This window comes from Acomys minous (assembly GCF_964271855.1).
Source record: "Acomys minous genome assembly, chromosome: 16".
Classification (NCBI taxonomy): Eukaryota; Metazoa; Chordata; class Mammalia; order Rodentia; family Muridae; genus Acomys; species Acomys minous.
Genome location: NC_140498.1, coordinates 41000318 through 41019202, shown reverse-complemented (window position 1 = coordinate 41019202; position 18885 = coordinate 41000318). Strand labels below are relative to the sequence as shown.

At 53.5% G+C, this 18885-nt stretch overlaps 2 protein-coding genes across 3 annotated transcripts; both read right to left on the bottom strand.

Annotated features, from left to right (window-relative positions):
• Positions 1 to 772: 772 nt before the first annotated feature.
• On the bottom strand, positions 773 to 3311 carry NTN3 (netrin 3). The gene is made up of 6 exons (XM_084761258.1): positions 2241 to 3311; positions 1981 to 2169; positions 1751 to 1900; positions 1576 to 1629; positions 1385 to 1459; positions 773 to 1124 (listed from the first exon to the last, which is right to left on the bottom strand). Exons 1-6 carry the CDS (start codon positions 3166 to 3168, stop codon positions 775 to 777), a joined length of 1746 nt encoding a protein of 581 aa, XP_084617384.1. The 5' UTR covers positions 3169 to 3311; the 3' UTR covers positions 773 to 774.
• Positions 3312 to 10818: 7507 nt separating this feature from the next.
• On the bottom strand, positions 10819 to 15726 carry TEDC2 (tubulin epsilon and delta complex 2). Of its 2 annotated transcripts, XM_084764222.1 has the most exons (10): positions 15590 to 15725; positions 15417 to 15515; positions 15194 to 15252; positions 14689 to 15091; positions 14251 to 14304; positions 13302 to 13395; positions 13078 to 13189; positions 12871 to 12972; positions 11819 to 12009; positions 10819 to 11506 (listed from the first exon to the last, which is right to left on the bottom strand). In XM_084764222.1, exons 1-10 carry the CDS (start codon positions 15637 to 15639, stop codon positions 11360 to 11362), a joined length of 1311 nt encoding a protein of 436 aa, XP_084620348.1. In that variant the 5' UTR covers positions 15640 to 15725; the 3' UTR covers positions 10819 to 11359. The 2 variants fall into 2 exon arrangements, with proteins under 2 accessions (XP_084620348.1, XP_084620349.1); XM_084764223.1 differs by lacking the exons at positions 10819 to 11506; positions 11819 to 12009 and adding an exon at positions 12037 to 12329 and having other exon boundaries at positions 15590 to 15726.
• Between the last annotated feature and the right edge of the window lie 3159 nt (positions 15727 to 18885).

The following is an 18885-nucleotide window of genomic DNA, read 5'->3' as shown; positions in this document are numbered from 1 at the left end:
TGGACCTGAACTGCCCGTTCTCGACGTCCAGCCTTGAGCCGGTAGCGTATAAGGCTCCTAGCTAGGGACAGAACCTGTGCCAAGGAGGCCCAGACTAGGAGTCGCGGCAGATAGCTGGATGGACCCTAGAGATGGGGACTACGGATCAAAAAAGGGTGGGACACAGATAGAGATGCGATGCGGACACGGATACGCGACTGGCAGAGGCAGGCCAGAATGGACATAGGGACAAGACCCACGGTGTTGGACAGAGGAGCCTAGCAGATCCCACCAGGAGGCGAGAAGTTGCTGTCTTGGCTGTGCAGTTGAGCCACAGCCCCCGCAGCGGTGTATAGGCGTCAATGGTGGCAGCAGTGGCTTTGGGGAGGTCTGAGGACTCTAGTGTATCACAGCATCGGAGAGTTGGCGAATCACAGTGGCCCGTGGGATGTGTTCAGTCCACAGAGGGATCCTAGCATCCCCCGGGAGTGGGGGAGGTTCACAACTTTTAAGAGACATCGGGTATCAGGATAACCCCTGTACTGGGCAGCGAGGGTGATGAAATCAGGGTCCTCTGAGGGTGACGGCTGCCCTAGGAGCCTTCAGGTAGCTCTTAGGGGCCTTCACACTCATCTAAGTTGAGGGCGGGGTGTCGCCAAAGACGTTTCACGGGAGGAAGGGGGAGGGGGAAATTAGATGGCTATACACGTGACACTTGCAGCAGGCTAATGCACTGTTGAACGCGCCCAGTGACTAGAGAGCAGCGTCCGCCCAGTCCACGCCCAGCTAGCAGGTTCAAGCGGTCCCGCAGCGCCCCCGCCGCTCTCGCCTCTGCAGCCTCCTCAGGCGCCGAGTCCAAGCATCTCTCCAAGGCAGCACGAGGCTTCCACGGGCAGCGCTGAGCCCGGGTCCCCGGCCCGCTGTGCTCCCAGCTGCAGCCCCGGGCCCGCCTCCCAGCAGCAAGTAACGCCGGCCGGGCTGGAGGCGCGGGCATCCGCAGGCCGCGTCTAGGGTTGGTACCCACAGCGCGCTGCTCCCGCGCCGAGCGCGCTCCTCGCCACTGCGGAACACGGCGAGCACTGCTACCGGAAAGCGTGTCCACGCGCCGCGGGCCTCGCCGCGCGCACCCACTGCCACCTGCACCGCTGCGAGGGGGGAGGGGAGGCGTGAAAAAGCGATCGGGTTAGGTGGAGCAGGGCCAAAAGGGGCTGTGTGGAGAAAGAAGCACAGAGTGCCCACCCAAGCTTAGGAAAGACACGAAGAGGCCACCCAGTAGAGTGAGGTGCATTGAAGACATAGCTTCAGTGGGAGACCCAAGGAAAGGATGAGCCGTGAGGTAGAGCCAGGGTCAGGGTATTCAAGAGTTGGGGTCGCGAGATGGAAGGGCTGGGGTGAGGCAGCCTACCATAGTCCTTCCTGCAGAACTTCTTCAGGCTGATTCTGTAACTGCCACGCGCGGGTCTGCAGTGTGACTCACAGTCTAGGGGGAAAGAGTGGAGCCTAGCAGAGTCCCGTGCGTCTCCCGACACTGCTCTGCTCTGGCTCTAGCCCCCTTCTCCAAGGTCATACCAGTCTGGGGCTCAGACGTCCACTCACCCTGTGGCTCGACAGGACTGCTGCTTTCTTCGGTGGGTCCAGGGACAGGGGTCTCTAAGGAGTATAGGAGAATACTCTATGATGGGGTAGCAGGGGTATCTGAAAGGGCTCAGGGGACGGACAGACAGACAACATTGAGTGGCTGAGGTGATGGAGACAGGGCAGAGTCACTCACTAACACAGGGTGCCACAGGAGACCGGCTCTGCTGGAAGCCTGGGGCACAGCGGTTACAGGTGAGGCCGGTGACACCATCCTTGCATGGACACTGGCCTGTGGTCTGGTTACAGGTTTTGCCCGCCGCACCAACTGGATGGCAGTCACAAGCTGAGGACAGAAAATGTGGGGGCTCACTCAGGCGTGCCCCTGTGGCTCTGGGAAGTAGATCATGCAGGTGGTAGGCTCACCTCTGCAAGCACGACGGTCACTCAGGACACGGCCTGGGTCACGATAGAAGCCCTCCCGGCAGTAGTGGCAGTGACGACCGGCAGTATTGTGCCGGCAATTGAGGCACACACCCCCACTTCGGCGGCCGGACAGTCGGTACAGCTCCATGTTGAAGCGGCATCTTCGGGCATGGCCATTGCAGGAGCAAGCTGCGGGGAGGGATCAGTCAGGGGCAACCCTGTCTGGTCAGAAGTCCCCAGGCTACCCTCCAAGGCCTCACCAAGGCAAGCATGGACTTCCTGTCCTGAAGCCCGCTGCCACGGCCTGTCGCAGTAGAAAGGCTTGCAGCGGCTGCAGTCAGGGCCTTCTGTACCATGTTGGCAGTCGCAGACCAGGTGGCCTTGGGTGTCCGGCAGACACCTCGAGGCATGCCCGTTGCACTTGCATCGACCTCCCACCTGGAGCTCAGTGGCTGAGTAGGAGTAGGGGACTGTGACCCCACCGTCTCTGGTGTCCCCCTGCATGGCAGGCCTTGTGAGTAATATACGAATATCCGTGGCCGTCACCCAGTCTTGGAGCACGGGGCTGTTGTCCAGATCCAGGCCCTGCGGGCTGCCATCCTGCACACTGAAGGCCAAAAGGCCTCCACCGTCAGGCTGGGCCTGGGGGGCTGGGAAACAGAGAGCTTCTGGCCCTGGACCAGCAGGGCCATCAGCAGGAGCAGGCGGACGGCCGTAGTCCAGGCTACAGCTGGAGGAGAAGAAGCCCAGGGGAACCCAGCTGCGGCCATGGTCCTGTGACTTAAGCAGGGCCACGGAGGTTGGGGGAGCTGAGCAGAAGCGCAGGCTCACGAAGACCAGCTCAAAAGCTTTCCCCAGGGGCACCGTGAGGGTTACGTTGAAGGGTGCCCGTTGCAGCAAATCGGAGCGCCAACAGAGAGGACTTGCGGTGCCCGGAGCAGAGGTCAGGAGGTCTGCAGAGTGTGCCCGCTGTGGGTCCGAGGAATCACAGACCCGATTGGCCGGCCTCTCGCACGTGCTGGACGCTAGCACCTCTCGACCCAGAGCAGCATTCACTAGGCCAGGAATACAACAGCGGGGTTCACCCGCCTCATCATAGCAGGGGTCGGCGGTGGCCGGCAGCCCTGGGCTCAGGGCAATGGAGAGCGTGCCGGCGGTCAGCAGCAGTCCCCATGGCCAGATGGGCATGGCCGTGGCCGCTGTGGGTTAACCAGCCAGCTTCCGCCCAAGGATTCTGCCCTCGAGGGGAGAGAGCCTAGTCCGAGACTCTGCCTGCCCCGTCTGCAGTGCCAAGATAACAGAGCCCCCGGGCGGCCCCAGCACAGGCCCAGAAGTGGGAGCAGCCACCGGCACGCCCGGGGCCGAGCACAGCAGCAGGGATGTTGGCGAGTCCTCCTGCTAGGCCTGGAGCGTTGACAGGCGTCGCCCCCGCTCCCGGTGCCTCTGCCCGCGGAGGCCCCACCCGCCGCCGGCCGCCAGCACTCACCCACCGAGGGCCAGGAGGAGCAGGTCTCCCGGCCTCCCGGGAAGGGCCCTGGGCGGGCGGGGCCTGGGGCGCCGGAGCTGCCGCCTCCTCCTGGCTGCTGCGAGGGTAGGGGAGCTGTGCCAGAAGAGGGTGGGGGGCTCAGCAGGCGCGAGCCTGGTCCTAGCCAGGGGCGGAGCTGCTCGGGAAGGAAGGAGGGGAGGGGGCCTTGTCCCGACAGCCAGAATCAGAAGCAGATTCAGACACAGGCTGGGCCAGCGCGGGAGGGGGCTGGGAGGCCCTAGAGCCGGGGGAGGGGCTGGAGAGCTAGGAATGCGCTGACGGGAGGGGGCAGCTCAGCCTTGCAGCCCGTGAAGGACCACCCAGCAGGGTCCTCGGCCCGAAGCCAGGCTTTGGCTGCTCCTGGGGTGGTGCCACGTGCTGGGCTGGGGTCTGGGCCACTCCTCCCAGAGGCCCATCATGCAGGCACAACCTTAGGTCTGAGGCTTGAAGTCTTGGATGCTACCCAGAATAGGGGAACACAGTTGGAGCTGGCGTACTTGTAGGGTATCCCCAAGGCAGTAGTGTGTTCTGGCAGAAAGAACGCAGGTCTGATTTTAAATCCAAGCTGTTTGGAATTTGGGCTGTGTGGCTTGAGTTGTTCAGTTTCCTCATCGACCAAAACGCCTATTGTTTGCCACGCTTTGTGCAGTTGATGACCCAAAGTAGAAATCATCCTAAACTAGGAGTTCCGTTAGGGAGCGCCTGCATTCTGCTAAGTGATGAGGTCGGCGTTCCTCAGTGGGACCAGACCAATCTCTTAATCTAAAGCATTCCTGGGTCTTGGTGTATGGTTGTGTCATATGGCGGCCCATTGTCCAGAAGGGCTTGAAAGCTTCGAAAGTGGGCAGGGAGTACAGCCTATTTGATGGCCCCTTGAGGTTCAGGGTCTGGTCACTGGGGTTTGATGCACAGAGAGAGGCTGGTGACAAAGTCAGAATCCCTGAACCTGGCCGTCTACATGTAGTAAATCTGGGTAGGAGAACAGGCAGATGCCCCTGATGGGTTGCTTGAAGTGGTCAGCTATTGCTGTGAGGCTCTTGCCGAGAGGAACCAAAGATCATTCTCTCACTGCCTTTGGTCCTTGACAGACCGGGCAAAGCCGGGCTGGAGTCCTTGAAGAGTAGGCTGGAAAACTGTCCCGTCTTGGGAGCAGTCCTGAGGCGCAAACCTGTGGTTTCAGAAGGGAGGCTGATGGCCACAGGTCCGTCTCTGTGACTAGGAAAAGAGGCCACATGGGACGCCTATGTACACTGGGACCAAGCGTCTTCCCGACAACAGAAAGGGCGGAAAACAGAGGCAGTTAGGAAAGGACTAGTGAAATAAGGATGCTGGAACCCTCCCAGGACAAACCAGGCACTTGGAGAAAGAGGCAGGAAGGCACTTGGTGGACACTCGGGTTGGCCTCTAGAACAACAAATGACCTTCTGACCCTAGCCACTTTCCCAGGCCTGCGGCCCCACGTGCAGGAACAGACATCCGAGAGGTGGTACTGGCCTCTCTCTTCATCTGGACAGCCACAAAGCCTTACCTTTCCCCTTCTGAAAGTGAGCCAGAAGGTGCCCTTTACAAGTAGTCATGGCGGATGCTCTGTGCTGGGTAGGTGGAATTAGAATTAGCCCTTTCTAACCACCCTTCTAGGTCGGCCGTTCTCCGCCTTCCTAATGCTGCGACCCATTAATACCTCATGTTGTGGCGACATCCCCCCAACCATAAAATTATTTTTGTTACTACTTCATACCTGTAATTTTCCTACTGTTATGAATCTCAGTGTAAACATCTGTGTGCCCCCCTCCCCCTTGGTTGAGAACCGCTGTTCTAGGTTTCTCTGGCCCTCAGCTCCATATCTCATAGAGATGGGAGGAGCCCTGGTGGGGGATGGGAGAAATGGAGTAGCTTATGCTTGAGAAAAGTCTCTGGGGGGAAACCCAGGCTGTCTTCTGAACTTCAAGACCCCTGCTAGGACTCCCAGACTGTCAGCCAATCATGGGAGGTGGGGCAGGGGGGGGAACAGCCTTTCACCCTAACAGTGAAGTAAGCTTTGTCTCCAGCTCAGCTCCCTGTGAGCTGCAGCTGCAGGGATCTGCAGGACATCTGATGGATTCTGACGCCCCAGTGGAAGTTGGTGTCTTGATCAGCCTTGATCGGTCCCGGGGGATGGCAAGGAGACAGGGGCTCAAATGGCCATGGCGTCACCACCAGCCCGTAAGGGAAGAGACACTGGGCTTCAGATCTCTTCCCTAGAATTGCCCTCTGCACACACTGACTGGCCCCAGGGCTATTTGCAGATGGTGTGCTGCGCACTGGGATAGCTTTCTCTAGTCTCTAGGAGAGGCTTATAACTCTCAGTGGACCCAGCCACCTGTCTCAGCCCCTGATTGAGGCCTCTTAGGCCTCCCATCTCACTGGTCCCTACCCCCTCCAGGCACTTTCTCTAACAAAGAGGTCCCGCCTCCACGCCTCACACCTGCAACTGCTCAAGCTCGGAACTCTTGCCCCAATTCAGTAACAGCAGCTGCCTTTGAGAGACCAGAGGATGATAGAGTTTGACAGCTTAAGGCCGCAGGGAGCTGCTGACCTCTCAAAGAGCCCCCTGCCCAGCCCCAGACCTACTGTCCCGTTCAGACACTTGCCGCCACTTGTTCTCGCCTTGTACAAACATTTATTGACTGCCTATTATGCCTCAAGGGGTCCAGACGTGGTGAAGAAGGCAGGTCCACCCTCTCTGCCTGCCTCTCCCTGCTCCTTACACTCCCAGCGCTCGCTCCCTACACTCCCCACACAGACCTTTTGCGAACTCCCTCCCCTTTCACACTGTCAGGCCAGCTCGGCTGCAGCAATCTGCTCTCTCCGTGTTAAAAAACGAAAAACTGAAGAGCACTGGTTGGTGGAGGGAGGGCGTGAGAGGGAGGGCGGAGAGGGAGGGAAGAGTAAGGGCTCATAGTTCTTCCCACTTCACGAGGATTTGGAAATAAACAATCGGGGGGGGGGGGCGGCTGTCTTCTGTGTCCTACCAACACTGAAAGGCAGCACCCTTTGTCGCCCAGACCTCGCTGGGAGGTGGCCACGCAAGAGAATCAAGGTTCCCTGGGCTCCGGCCGCTCCACATGCCCAGCCCTCCGCCGCCGCCGCTGAGCGCGCCAGCACAGAAAGGTGGCGGTCAGGAGTCCAAGGCCGGCGCCAAGAGCAGCCAGCGACATACTCTGGGCCAGGTCCAGGCAGGGTCCGCACAGCGAGAAGGTGATGCCTGTGCCAGCTGCACCGGCCAGCACCGCCAGGGCGCCGAAAGGCAGGACGCAGCGCGGCCAGGAGCCCCCTGCACCACCGGTGGCCAAGAATAGGGCGTGGAGGGCTCCAGGGGGCTCAGGGGATGCCAGGCCTGGCAGGGAGGGCTCGGGCAAGGACTCTGGTGCTCTCATGTTTCCGACTAGGTGGCTGTGCTCCGGGGTGGGGATAGTAAGGATGCCCACCACAGACTTAGGTCACATCCTGGTCTGCCACGTCAGAGCCAATTGGTCCAGGATGTGGTGACGACAGCAGGACAGTCGCCTGGGAGTTCCTCCGCCTCCTCTTGGCTTTGGCAAGGAATTGGGTGGGGGACAGTATCCAAAGCCCTTTCCTATCTTCATAGAACCTTTCACAAATACTCCTTCCAACTGCACCAGGGATACCTCTCAGGCTTTTAATACCCGTAACAATCACCTGGACACTACCAGGTAGGGTCATGTAGTCAAGGACCACTGGGCAACTAGAGCTTGGACGGGGCAGAGGTGGACAGTGCCCTGCTCTTCTATGATTTAGGATTGAGCACCGGTGCAGGGCATGGAGGCAGTAGGAACAATAATAAGCCAAGTGAACCAGTCGACGGAATAATTCTGGGTAGCCTGTCACAGAAAGGGATCCTGAGGTGAGAAATGACTGATTGGCAGAGTTATGGCCTCCTTTGGATGAGGGCACTTGGGCATAAACTTTCTAGAAAGCAGTGGACTGACCAAAACCAAACCCAAACCGGCTTGGTTAGTCTAATGGATGGTTCAAGTCAGGGGCATTCTCTTGGGGCTGGGTGCCAGCTGGACAGGGTGCGGTAGCCTCTTCTCTTGGCCCAAAGATTACTGGGCTCTGTCCCAGGAGGTCCATGGCATTTCACATTCTACTTCAGTGTCTCCTTCCCGCCAAGCCCTCAACCCCAGCTGTGTCAGTGGGATTGACCTTTATAAAGACTTTTCTTTGTAAGGAGAGCCTCCTGCTGGTAAGCAAAGCAAGCTGCTTAACCATCACCCCAAAAGGTTCCTATCCGTGCAGGCTTTACCTGGCTCTCCACAGACCTGGTTTTACTGGCGTGCACACTTCCTGTCAGGGCCCCTGAAGGGGCCTGTGACCCTTGTGATAGAGGCTGCTTTCCCTTTGGAAATCCCTGTCCTCAACCCAGGTCGGTGAGGCTCTAGATCTGTCCACACAAGACTCCAGCAGCCAGTTCAAACGCTTGGGATATGGTTAAGTGCTCTTAAAATACACTCAGAAATCACAGCCCAGCCAGGAGGCCCAGGAGTTAGAGACCTGTCTGAGCTACACAGTTGAGATCCTGTCTCAACAAGACAAAAGTTTGGGGAACTGGAATTGGAGAGATGGCTTAGTGGTTAAGAACACTTGCTTGGGGGCTGGAGAGATGGCTCAGCGGTTAAGAGCACTGACTGCTCTTCCAAAGGCCATGAGTTCAATTCCCAGCAACCACATGGTGGCACACAACCATCTATAATGTGATCTGGTGTGCATTGTATACATAATAAATCTTAAAAAAAAAAAAAAGAACACTTGCTTGGGGGGTGGGCGGGGTACAGGCCTTTGATACTAGTGCTCAGGAGGGAGAGACAGGTGGACCTTTGTGTCTGGGTCCAACCCAGTCTACATACTGAGTTGCAGGTCAGTGAATGCTACAACGAAAGACCTGTCTAACAAACAAAAAAAGAGCACGTGCTAATTTTCTAGAGGACCAAGTTCAGCTTCCAGCGTGCATATCTGGCAGTTCACAGCAGCTTTAACTCTAGCTCCAGGGCATCTGAGGCCCCTCTTTTCTTCTTCTTCTTCTTCTTCTTCTTCTTCTTCTTCTTCTTCTTCTTCTTCTTCTTTCTTTTCTTTTTTTGGTTTTTCAAGACAGGGTTTCAAGACAGGACCCTGGACTTGCTTTGTAGACCAGGCTGGCCTCGAACTTGCAGCAATGCACCTGCCTCTGCCTAGTGTTAGGATTAAAGGCGTGCACCACCACACCTGGCTTTAATTTTATTTCTTGAGACAGGGTCTTAATATATAGACCAGGCTGGCCTAAACTCCTGAGATATACTTGTCTCAGTTTCTGGAGCACTGGGATTAAAGGTGTAAATAAGAACGACCAGCTAAGAATAAAGTCTTTTAAAAATCTAGGTAGCCGGGCGGTAGTGGCGTATGCCTTTAATCCCAGCACTCAGGAGGTAGAGGCAGAGGCAGGTGGATCCCTGTGAGTTCCAGGCCAGCCTGGTCTACAATTCGAGTCCAGGACAGCTAAAGCTACACAGAGAAACCCTGCCTAAAAAAAAAAAAAAAAAAAAAAAAAAAACTAGGGGCCAGGCATGGTGGTACACACGTTTAATCCCAACACTTGGGAGGCAGAGGCAGGTGGATCTCTGTGAGTTTGAGGCCAGCCTAGTCTACAGAGCAAGTTGCAGGACAGCCAGAGCTGTTACACAGAGAAACCCTGTCTCGAAAAAACAAAACCGAGCAAACAAACAAAATCTAGGTGCTGGCAAGATGGCTCAGCAGTTAAAAGCACTTAGTGCTCTCGTAGAAGACCCAGGCTTGGCCCGCAGCATCCACGTGGCAGTTCTCCATCAACTGTGCCGTCAGTCCAGGCACTCTGAGGCCTTCTGGCATCTGCAGGCATCAGGTACACAACGAGGTGCACATTTCCATTCAGGCACCCACATGCACATGAAAGCATATTTAATTATTTTTTAAATTTATCTTTATATGCATTGATGTGTTACCTCCACGTAGGTCTACGTGAGTGTCAAATCTTGGAATTACAGACAATTGTGAGCTGCCATGTGGATGTTGGGATTTGAACCTAGGTCCTCTGTAAGAGCAGTCAGTATCCCTAACTGCTGAGCCATCTCTCTAGCCCCTATATTTAATTATTTTATACATATGGGTATTTTGCCTGCATGTATGGATGTTCACATGTGTAGAGCTTACCAAGACCAGAAGGAGGCCATCAGATCCTTTGGAACTGGAGTTACAGGCAGCTCTGAGCCATTATGTGAGTGCTCTGAACTACTGGACTATCCTTCCAGCACCCAAAATAAAGTGGTTTTTTGTTTGTTTGTTTGTTTGTTTTTTACTCTGGGGAACAGGCTAGGAGTCCTTAAGAATCTTGCAGGGGCCTGGAGAGATGGCTCAGAGGTTAAGAGCACAGGCTGCTCTTCCATAGGTCCTGAGTTCCCAGTAACAACATGATGGCTTACAATCATCTATAATGAGATCTGGTGCCCTCTTCTGGTGTGCAGGTGTACATGCAAGCAAAGCATTGTATACATAATAAATAAAAATTTAAAAATATCTTGCAGGAAGTCCCACGCTGGAAGCAGCACATGATGTAAACCCAGGACTGCAGAGATTCGACCTGACCCCTACCTTTTCTGGTCCTCCCAGACCCACCCCCTTACCTAGGGGTGAAGCCTAGGGGATGACAGCATCACAAGTGGCGGATACTCAGCAGGAACCAGAGAGACCCCACAGGCTGCTACAAAACTGGTCCCAGGTGACGATGGGAATGATGTGGGGTGGCCATCGGGAGACAAGCCTGTTCTGATGAGGCTTATAGCTTTCTATCCGTAATAGTGAGCACATGGGGTGCCAGGGGACAAATGTTAGTGGGTTTCCCCTTTCCTTATGCAGAAGAGAGTCATACTTTGATTTTTTTTTTGGGGGGGGGGCCACCACACTCTGTGCCCTTTCTTTTTTTAAGATTTATTTATATTATGTATACAGTGTTCAGCCTGCACCTGCTGGCCAGAAGAGGGCACCAGATTTCATTGTAGATGGTTGTGAGCCACCATGTGATTGCTGGGAATTGAACTCAGAACGGCTGGAAGAGTAGACAGTGGTCTTAACCTCTGAGGCATCTCTCCAGCCCTTTGAATTTTTTTCACTTGATGTGTCCTTTATTTTATTTAGTCAAGGTTTCAAGTTGGCCTTAAACTTAGGGTGCTCTTGCCTCAGCCTCCCCAGTGGGGTTACAGGTATGCACCAAGTCCTTAATTGATACAATAGTTTTTTACTCTTGCTGTCTTTCATTCATTTATTTATTTAGGTTTTTTGAGACAGGGTTTCTCTGTGTAGCCCTGGGTGTTTTGGAACTTGCCCTGTAAACCAGGCTGGCTTTGAGTTCATAGAGATTTGCCTGCCTTTTGTGCCAGTTCTGCCTAGCTAATTGATACAAAAAAAATTTCCCTGTTTGTCCTTGATACAATTCTTTAAACCACAAAGAAATAATACAAAAAGCTCCTTATTAAACCTTACTGTGGTATAATTTACATACATACACTTCCTACAGCAGCTCTAGTATCAGGTAAGTAGTGTGTAGGTCTATAGTGAGAGAGGGCAGAGGTAGTCAGGGCTCTCCCAGAAGGCAGAAAGCTGAGCCCTGATTAGGAAGTCTAGTGGCTAAGAGGAGCTGAGAGGGGGGCACCCTGGCTACCCAGCTTTCCTGGTGGGTTACAGGTTTTTCTGTGCTCTAAGCTCCAAAAAATCTCCTTCAATCCCTCTTCACCACACTCCAGCTGAGAGGAGGGGGCTCTCCCAGAGAGGCTTGTCTTCCCAGACTGCTTAGTCAGCAGGGTCGTCTCGAAGGACTGTGAGGAAGCGCTCACCTCCTTCACAAAGCAGACTGTAAGCAGCCCGACACAGCGCCAGCCAAGGCGGCCCTCCAGGTGCCGGTGTGTTTACCAGAGGGAGGAGCTCAGCCATCAGAACCTGGGGACCAGTACAGAGCCAAGGCCTCAGCGGGACCCTATCCCCAGGTAGCTAGCCCAGGGCTCCCCACGTAGGCAACCCTGGACCAAGCTCCCAGCCTCCACCCTTCCTCCCTGAGATTCTGGGCATCCTGGGCACGCAATGTGCTTGGAGAATGCGCCGCCTCACATGCAGTCCCAGAGGACCATAGTCACAGTCTATCCCAGGTCCTTCTCTTGAGACTGACCCTTGGTAGGGCATGTCCCAGCCTCAGTGAGGTCACCGGCTCCCAGGAACCCAGGGACACGTCCCCACCTCCTGCCCTGGAAGTACCTTTTCCAGATGGATCTGCTGGTTTAGCATGGCTACTTGAAGCTTCAAGGTTGCCAAGGTCTGCAGCTCCTTGGTGCTAGAGTAGATAAGGAGCTCAGGGCTCCAGGAAGAGCCCACCCCTCCTCCGCAAAGGGAGGAGGTCTGAGTGGGCGTGTCCACAAGGCACGGTCCTGGCAGTTGCTCTGTCACAGCTATAAGAACAGACATTTATAGTGTCATGTTGGGGAGGGGGGGGGAATCATCACCAAGGTTTCTCTTTTCTTATAGGCCAGTACTTAGCTTTCCAAGCACCTCTTCCCTTGGCTGTCCTCGATTTGCTCTATAGACCAGGGTGGCCTCAAACTCACAGAGATCCACTTGCCTTTGCCTCCCTGAGTGCTGAGATTACAGGCATATGCCATGGCGCCAGGCTCAAAGCTGACCTTATAAAACAACCCAGAAGTAGCTGGGTGTGGTGCTCTACAAAGTGAGTCTGGGACAGCCAGAGCTGTTACACAGAGGAACCCTGTCTCTAAAAACAAGCAAACAAACAAAACAGTAGTGGGCTGTGTATGGTGGTGCATACCTTTAATCCCAGCACTCGGGAGGCAGAGGCAGGCGGATCCCTGTGAGTTGCAGGCCAGCCTGGTCTACAAAGCAAGTTCAGGATAGCCAAGGCTACACAGAGAAACCCTGTCTCAAAAAACCAACAAAACACAAACCCAGTGGTGTAAGTCAGGTAGGTGACAACCGCACATGCCTTTGATCTCAGCACTCAAGAGGCAGAGGTGGGCAGATCTCTGAGCTAAAGGCTAGCTAGCATGGTCTACCAAGTTCTAGGACAGCTGAGGCTACACAGAGAAATCTTGTCTCAAAACCAAAGCAAAGCAGACCGACCAACCAACCAACCAACCAACCTAGTGTATGGCAGACTGTGGTAGGCTTGGTGTGATGGCTTTGTCTGCCTCTGGGCCCTGAGCTCGTAGCCCTTCCTACAGTCACAGGCAAGGCAGGTTAAAATGCCTTGACCCTAGTTCAGTCAGACCTCAGCACAGGTAGCGGTAGAACCTCACCTGCTTGCAGCGCCTGTATCCTGTGGAGACACTGTCCAACAATGGCCTGCAGTCCTTCCAGGGTGAGCAGGCATCGGTACTCCTGCGTCCAGTCAGTGGGGGCTGCAGGAGTTACACAGGGCAAGTGGGGGTCCACGATGGTCCCCAAACCCTGCCTGTCACCCTTGCCTTCTCCCCTCCACCCAAGTTCTGGACACTACCACTGACCTGCTGCAAGTTCCTTCTGCATATGAAGTCTCAGCAGCGAACAAGCCTTCCTCAGGCTCTGGGCATGCGCGGCCACTTCTGCAGCACTAGGCCTTTGGCTGGAACTACCTGACTGCACACCAGTCAGGGAAACCATCCCAAAACCAGACCCTCCCCTCCACCAAACCATGGCCATGCCGGTTTAGAGCCAGAAACCCCTAGCTCTCCCATGTCGGTAAGGATACAGCCATCTGGAGTTTGTGGAGGAACTGAGTTTTGGCGACTCTGGTGGCATCCATGGAGTCACTGGTTTGTGTAGAGCTGAGCTGGGCCCACAGGCTAGAACAGGCACAAAGCATCCCCAGAGGAATGAGGTTATTTTAACGAACCTTAAGAGGTAGGGGAAGTGGAGCTGGGCGTGGTGGCGCAAGCCTTTAATCCCACCACTCGGGAGGCAGAGGCAGGTGGATCACTGTGAGTTCGAGGCCAGCCTGGTCTACAAAGCGAGTCTAGGACAGCCAAGGCTACACAGAGAGACCCTGTCTTGAAAAACAAAAACAAAACAAAACAAAAAAAGGAAGAAGTATATACCTGCAATATAGCTGGGATAACAGATGCCTCAGGGAACCTAGAGATACTGACTAAGACAAGGGGGCAGGATAGATCTGTACCAGGCTCAGTGCAAACATCTGAGAGGAGCCACCTTGTTTGGCCCTCACAGCACCTCTATGCAACAGGGCCTGTTGCTGTCATTCCAGAAAAAAGTTCATCTGGCATTTGGAGACCAAGAGTGATGTTCAGCCCTTGAGGCCCGGGGACTCAGTGGCTGAGAGAGCTTGGCTACTCTTATAGAGGACATGAGTCCAGTTCCCAGCATTCACTTCAGGTAGCTCAGAACCAGCTGTAACTCCAGAACCAGGGGATCTGACACCATTTCCTGGTGACATAGACACACACACACACAGGCACACACACGCACGCGCACACACACACACACAAAGAACAAAGAAAAATAACACTTCTGTGGTTGAACTGGGAGCTTCAAAGCTCCTGAGCCTGAGTTTACTGTAACAGCTCAAATGAAGCACACACAGGACCCGATACAGCGAAAACAGAGAGGCCTGCCAGAGGGTTCTGTTTGCACGTCCCAATGTTAGTGATTTTTCCTGCCTCTCAGTCCCCACTCAGCCTTACCGGGAATTCTGGGAAGCTGCCTTCCGGAAGGCCACAGGTAGTTGCAGGCGAGTCCTGTGAGAGAGAAGCCCAGTGTTCCCAGCAGCCTCTTCTCTCCTTGGGGCTGTCATTCTTACTCCTGGCTCAGAACCCATGAGGGGTGAAACTTCTTACCCCCTCTCCTTTAACAGTCTAATTCTCAGACAAGCTTCTGGAAAAGGGATTCCAGAGTAGGACAGGCACGAGTCCAGTCCAGAGAGAAAGCCCTGCAGAGCCCATGGGCTGGTCAGGCCCCAAAATGACAAACCTGGTGCCATTTCAGCCAGCTGTCCCACCCTGCTCTCTTCAGCGCAGGACACCTATGGGGCAGCACCCGGGGCGTCCCTTTCAGCTCAATGCCTGTCCAGATCTGCCCAGGCAGAGAAGGCAGTTTCTCCAGTGAGGGTCTGGCAAGCTTACCCCTTCTCCTTTAGTGTGAAGAGTTCTGTGGCATCAGGAACGGCTGGTGGGGTCATTTGTTGGGCCTTGAGGCCGGGGCCGTACCCAGCAGTTTGGGCTCGTGTTCTCACATGGGTCCTATCTCCCCTTGACAGAAGTCTGCACTCAGGGTTTTCCTTGGCAGGGACTGTGGCCCTTTTTGTGCCCTTGGTGGATTTTGCACCTGGCACCTGGCTGCCAGCCTGGCCGGGAGGCTGGGAGTGGGCAGAGGCCGTGGCACCAGAAGCAGCTGCATTAGATGTGAGGCCGGGGGTTCTGTCTCCTTGTCCAGCCTTAGACATGCGTTTCCTCACACGTACAGCTTTCTCCAGTGCCTGGGTCAGAAGCTCCAGTTCCTTGAGGTCTTGAGCACTCGGTGTGGATGCTAGGAAAGTCAAGAAGCATGCAAGCGTTTCTTCTCATTGTCCCAGGACGTTTTCCCTCAGGACAGCATGCTAGAGAAAGGCCAAGGGCAGCACACGTTTACCTGGAGTTGGGTCCTCTTCCTTGGTTTCTGGATCTGGAGATGGAGACCTGGGTGGTTCCCTGCAAAGACAGGGCAGTCATGGCACAGCCCAAACAGAGCCCCAGCCTCAGACCCTGCAGGATAGAGGCAGGGAGAGCAATGGTAGCCTTCCAGGCCCTGTTGTTCTGCAATAATCCCGATGGTCCAAGGAAGGCTTAGCCAGGAAGTCCTAGGGTCCGCATACCAGACCTGCAGCAACCGCCTGGAAACGCACAGGCTTCGCTCCAACCGCCGCTGCCGTTCGGCGCAGGAGTCCAGGGCGCCCTGCAGCTCCGCCATCAGCCTGCGGACAAGCATCGTGTGAGTCTCGGAACCCCGCGTCATCCGTCCCATTCCCTCCCGTCGCACGAGACCCACCGGCGCGCGCAGTCCGTAGGTAGTAAGTACTCTGCTTTAGCTCCAAACATTTTTTTTTTTTGCGGCGGCCACGAAAACCCGCGCCTTCCGGGCAGAAGGCCGCCCACTTCCGGCTAGGCTACCCAATCTTCAGCGCAGCTCAAGACCTCCTCCTCCTTACTGCGACTCCACCTCAAGCCCCACCCCCATCAAACAGGCCCCACCCCCTAGCCCCGCCCCCGGGGCGGGGCTGAGGTTCTGTTGGAATCGATGCCTGGGTAGATAAGACTCACTCACTTCCGATTTGGGTAACTAGATAATGCTGTTCTGGCAGGGCATCCGTGACCCTCTGGTGTTTGGGTTTCTATCTTAACCAGTTTTTGTGTAACCTACTTTGAAAGCAGAGATAAGCTGTCTTGCGGACTCCAGTAGTCAAGCGTATGGGCGAAAGATGTTAGAACTGGGTCAAGAGACAGGAGTATGGGAAACGAGTGTCAGGGGCCAGAACAGAGAGCCACAGAATCCAGGAAGTCTGGAGCATGTGGTACCTTGATTGGATCTGTCAAGCTGGCCTTACGTCATGGCAGGTTGTGCAACGGACGGATGAGTGATGGGTAACAGGAGAGGAGGCTGAAGCACGAGAATAGGCCGACCACAGGCAAACACTGCGCTAAGGCCTAGCACTGGCCTTTGCCCTCAGAGATTTACCAAGTCTGGCCAACTTTTCACTTCTTGTTTCATGCTGACTTTTTTCTTTCCTTTTTCCTATTTCAATTTTTTTTCGTTTATGTTGGACGGTGGTGGCGCACGCCTTTAATCCCAGCACTCGGGAAGCAGAGGCAGGTGGATTGCTGTGAGTTCGAGGCCACCCTGATCTACAAAGCGAGTCCAGGACAGCCAAGGATACAGAGAGAAACCCTGTCTCAGAAAACAAAACAAAATAAAAATTACTATTATTATTATTATTATTATTATTATTATTATTATTATTATTATTATTATTTTGACACAGGGTTTCTCTGTGTAGCCCTACCTGTCCAGGAACTCACTGTGCCCCATAAATGCCAGGCAAGCATTCCATCAATTGAACACCTCAGACTCATTAGCACAGTATTTTATGCTAAAGCTCTAAGAAGTTCTTAATACTATATGAAATATTTCATGAATTTGAGTGTCATACTTGCCCAGGGGCCATGCTAATCTCTGTTACCATATCTATTTTAGCAGATGTGCTATTGGGGAGAACATTTTTGTTATTGTTGTAACAGGGTTTCATTGTTGCCCTAACTGGTTTAGAACTCACTATGGAGACCATGCTGGCCTTGAGCTTAAAGAGATCTGCCTACCTCTGTCCCTAAATGCTGTTCATTTCTTTCTTTCTTTTTATTCTTTTGTTGTTGTTGTTGCTGCTGGGTTTTTTTGTTTGTTTGTTTTTGTTTTTTTAGACAGGGTTTCTCTGTGTTAGCCTTGGCTGTCCTGGACTCTCTTTGTAGACCAGGCTGACCTCGAACCCACAGCGATCCGCCTGCCTCTGCCTCCCGAGTGCTGGGATTAAAGGCGTGCGCCACCATGCCCAGCCTGGATTCACTTTGTAGACCATGCTGGCCTTGAACTCAGAAATCCACCTGTTTCTGCCTCCCTGAGTGCTGGGATTACTGGTGTGGGCTGACACACCCCTGCTTATTTTATAAAAAATAATGTGCATATGTTTTGAATTAAGTCAGATTGTAGGCATAGCAGGATCTCTTGTAGCCTAAGTGGCTGTGAACTCGCTATGTAGCTGAGGATGACATTGAACTCATGATCTTCCTGCTTGTATCTCACCCTTTTTTAAAAAATTTATTTTTATGTATATGAATGTCCGTGTGCGTGCACACCTGTACACTAAAAGAGGATATCAGGTCTTGGTATAGAGAGTTGTGACCACCATGTCGTTGCTGGGAATTAAACTCAAAACCTCTAGAAGCACAGACAGTGCTCTTAACCTCTGAGCCATCTCTCCAGACCCTGACCATTTCTCTCCTTTTTTATTTTATTTTATTTTATTTTAAGATTTGTTTATTTTTGCCTGCATGTACACCTGCAGGCCAGAAGAGGGCATCAGCTCACATTATAGATGGTTGTGAGACACCATGTGGTTGCTGGTAATTGAACTCAGGACCTCTGGAAGAGCAGACTGTGCTCTTAACCACTGAGCCATCTCTCCAGCCCCTTTGTTTTTTGTTTGTTTGTTTTGAGACATAGTGTAGCCTTGGCTGTCCCGGACTCTCTCTGTAGACCAGGCTGGTCTTCAACTCAAGAGATCTACTTGCCTCTGCCTCCTGCGAGTACTGGGATTAAAGGCGTACACTATCACTACTCACCAATGAGTTCCGTAACTGTCAGGGATACAAAGAGAAACCCTGCCTCAAACAAAAACTAAAAACCAAAAACGGGGCTGGAGAGATGGCTCAGTGGTTAAGAGCACAGTCTGCTCTTCCAGAGGTCCTGAGTTCAATTCCCAGCAACCACACTCACAACCATCTATAATGGGTTCCGGTGTACAGGTAGAACACCATATATGTAATAAACAAATAAATCTTTAGAAAAAAAAAAGAAATTGAAGGGGGCTTGGGGAATGCCTCATTGGTTAGGACAGCCAGGGCTACACAGAGAAATTTTGTCTTGGGAAAATGAACAAACAAAAACAAAAACAACAAAAATGTGGTTGGCTGCTGGACCAGAGCAGTGCCCAGTAGAACGGAAAAGTTTTGAGAGCCCAAGAAGTAATATAATATATCCTGCTTATTTAGGGATGAAGGCACAGGGATACAAGTTATAAGCCTAGTGTGTTGAGCCACAAAGGGGAAACGGAGTAAACACAGGCAGATCTATGGAGATCTAGACCTCATAGAAGCCAGTCAACAGTGGCCCACGCCTTTGATCCCAGCACGCAGGAGGCAGAGGCAGACAGATCTCTGAGTTCCAGGTCAGCCTGGTCTCCAAAGTGTGTCCAGGACAGGCAGGGCTGTCATACAGAGAAAGCCAGATATATTCCTGAAGTAACTTTTCCTACAGGTGGAGGCTGGTAGTGAGATTCTACAAACTCTTGTTTATTTTATTGTGTGTGGTCAGTATCTAGGTGTGCCCCAAGTATACCTGGTGCCCACAGACATCTGAGACCCTGAAACTTGGAATTTAGGCTGGTTGTGAGCCACCCTGTGGGTACTAGGAACCAAAACCAGGTCCTCTCCTTGAGGACTCTGTCTTTTTATTTATTTATTTATTTGTTTTTTTTGAGACAGGGTTTTTCCTTGTTAGCCTTGACTGTCCTGGAC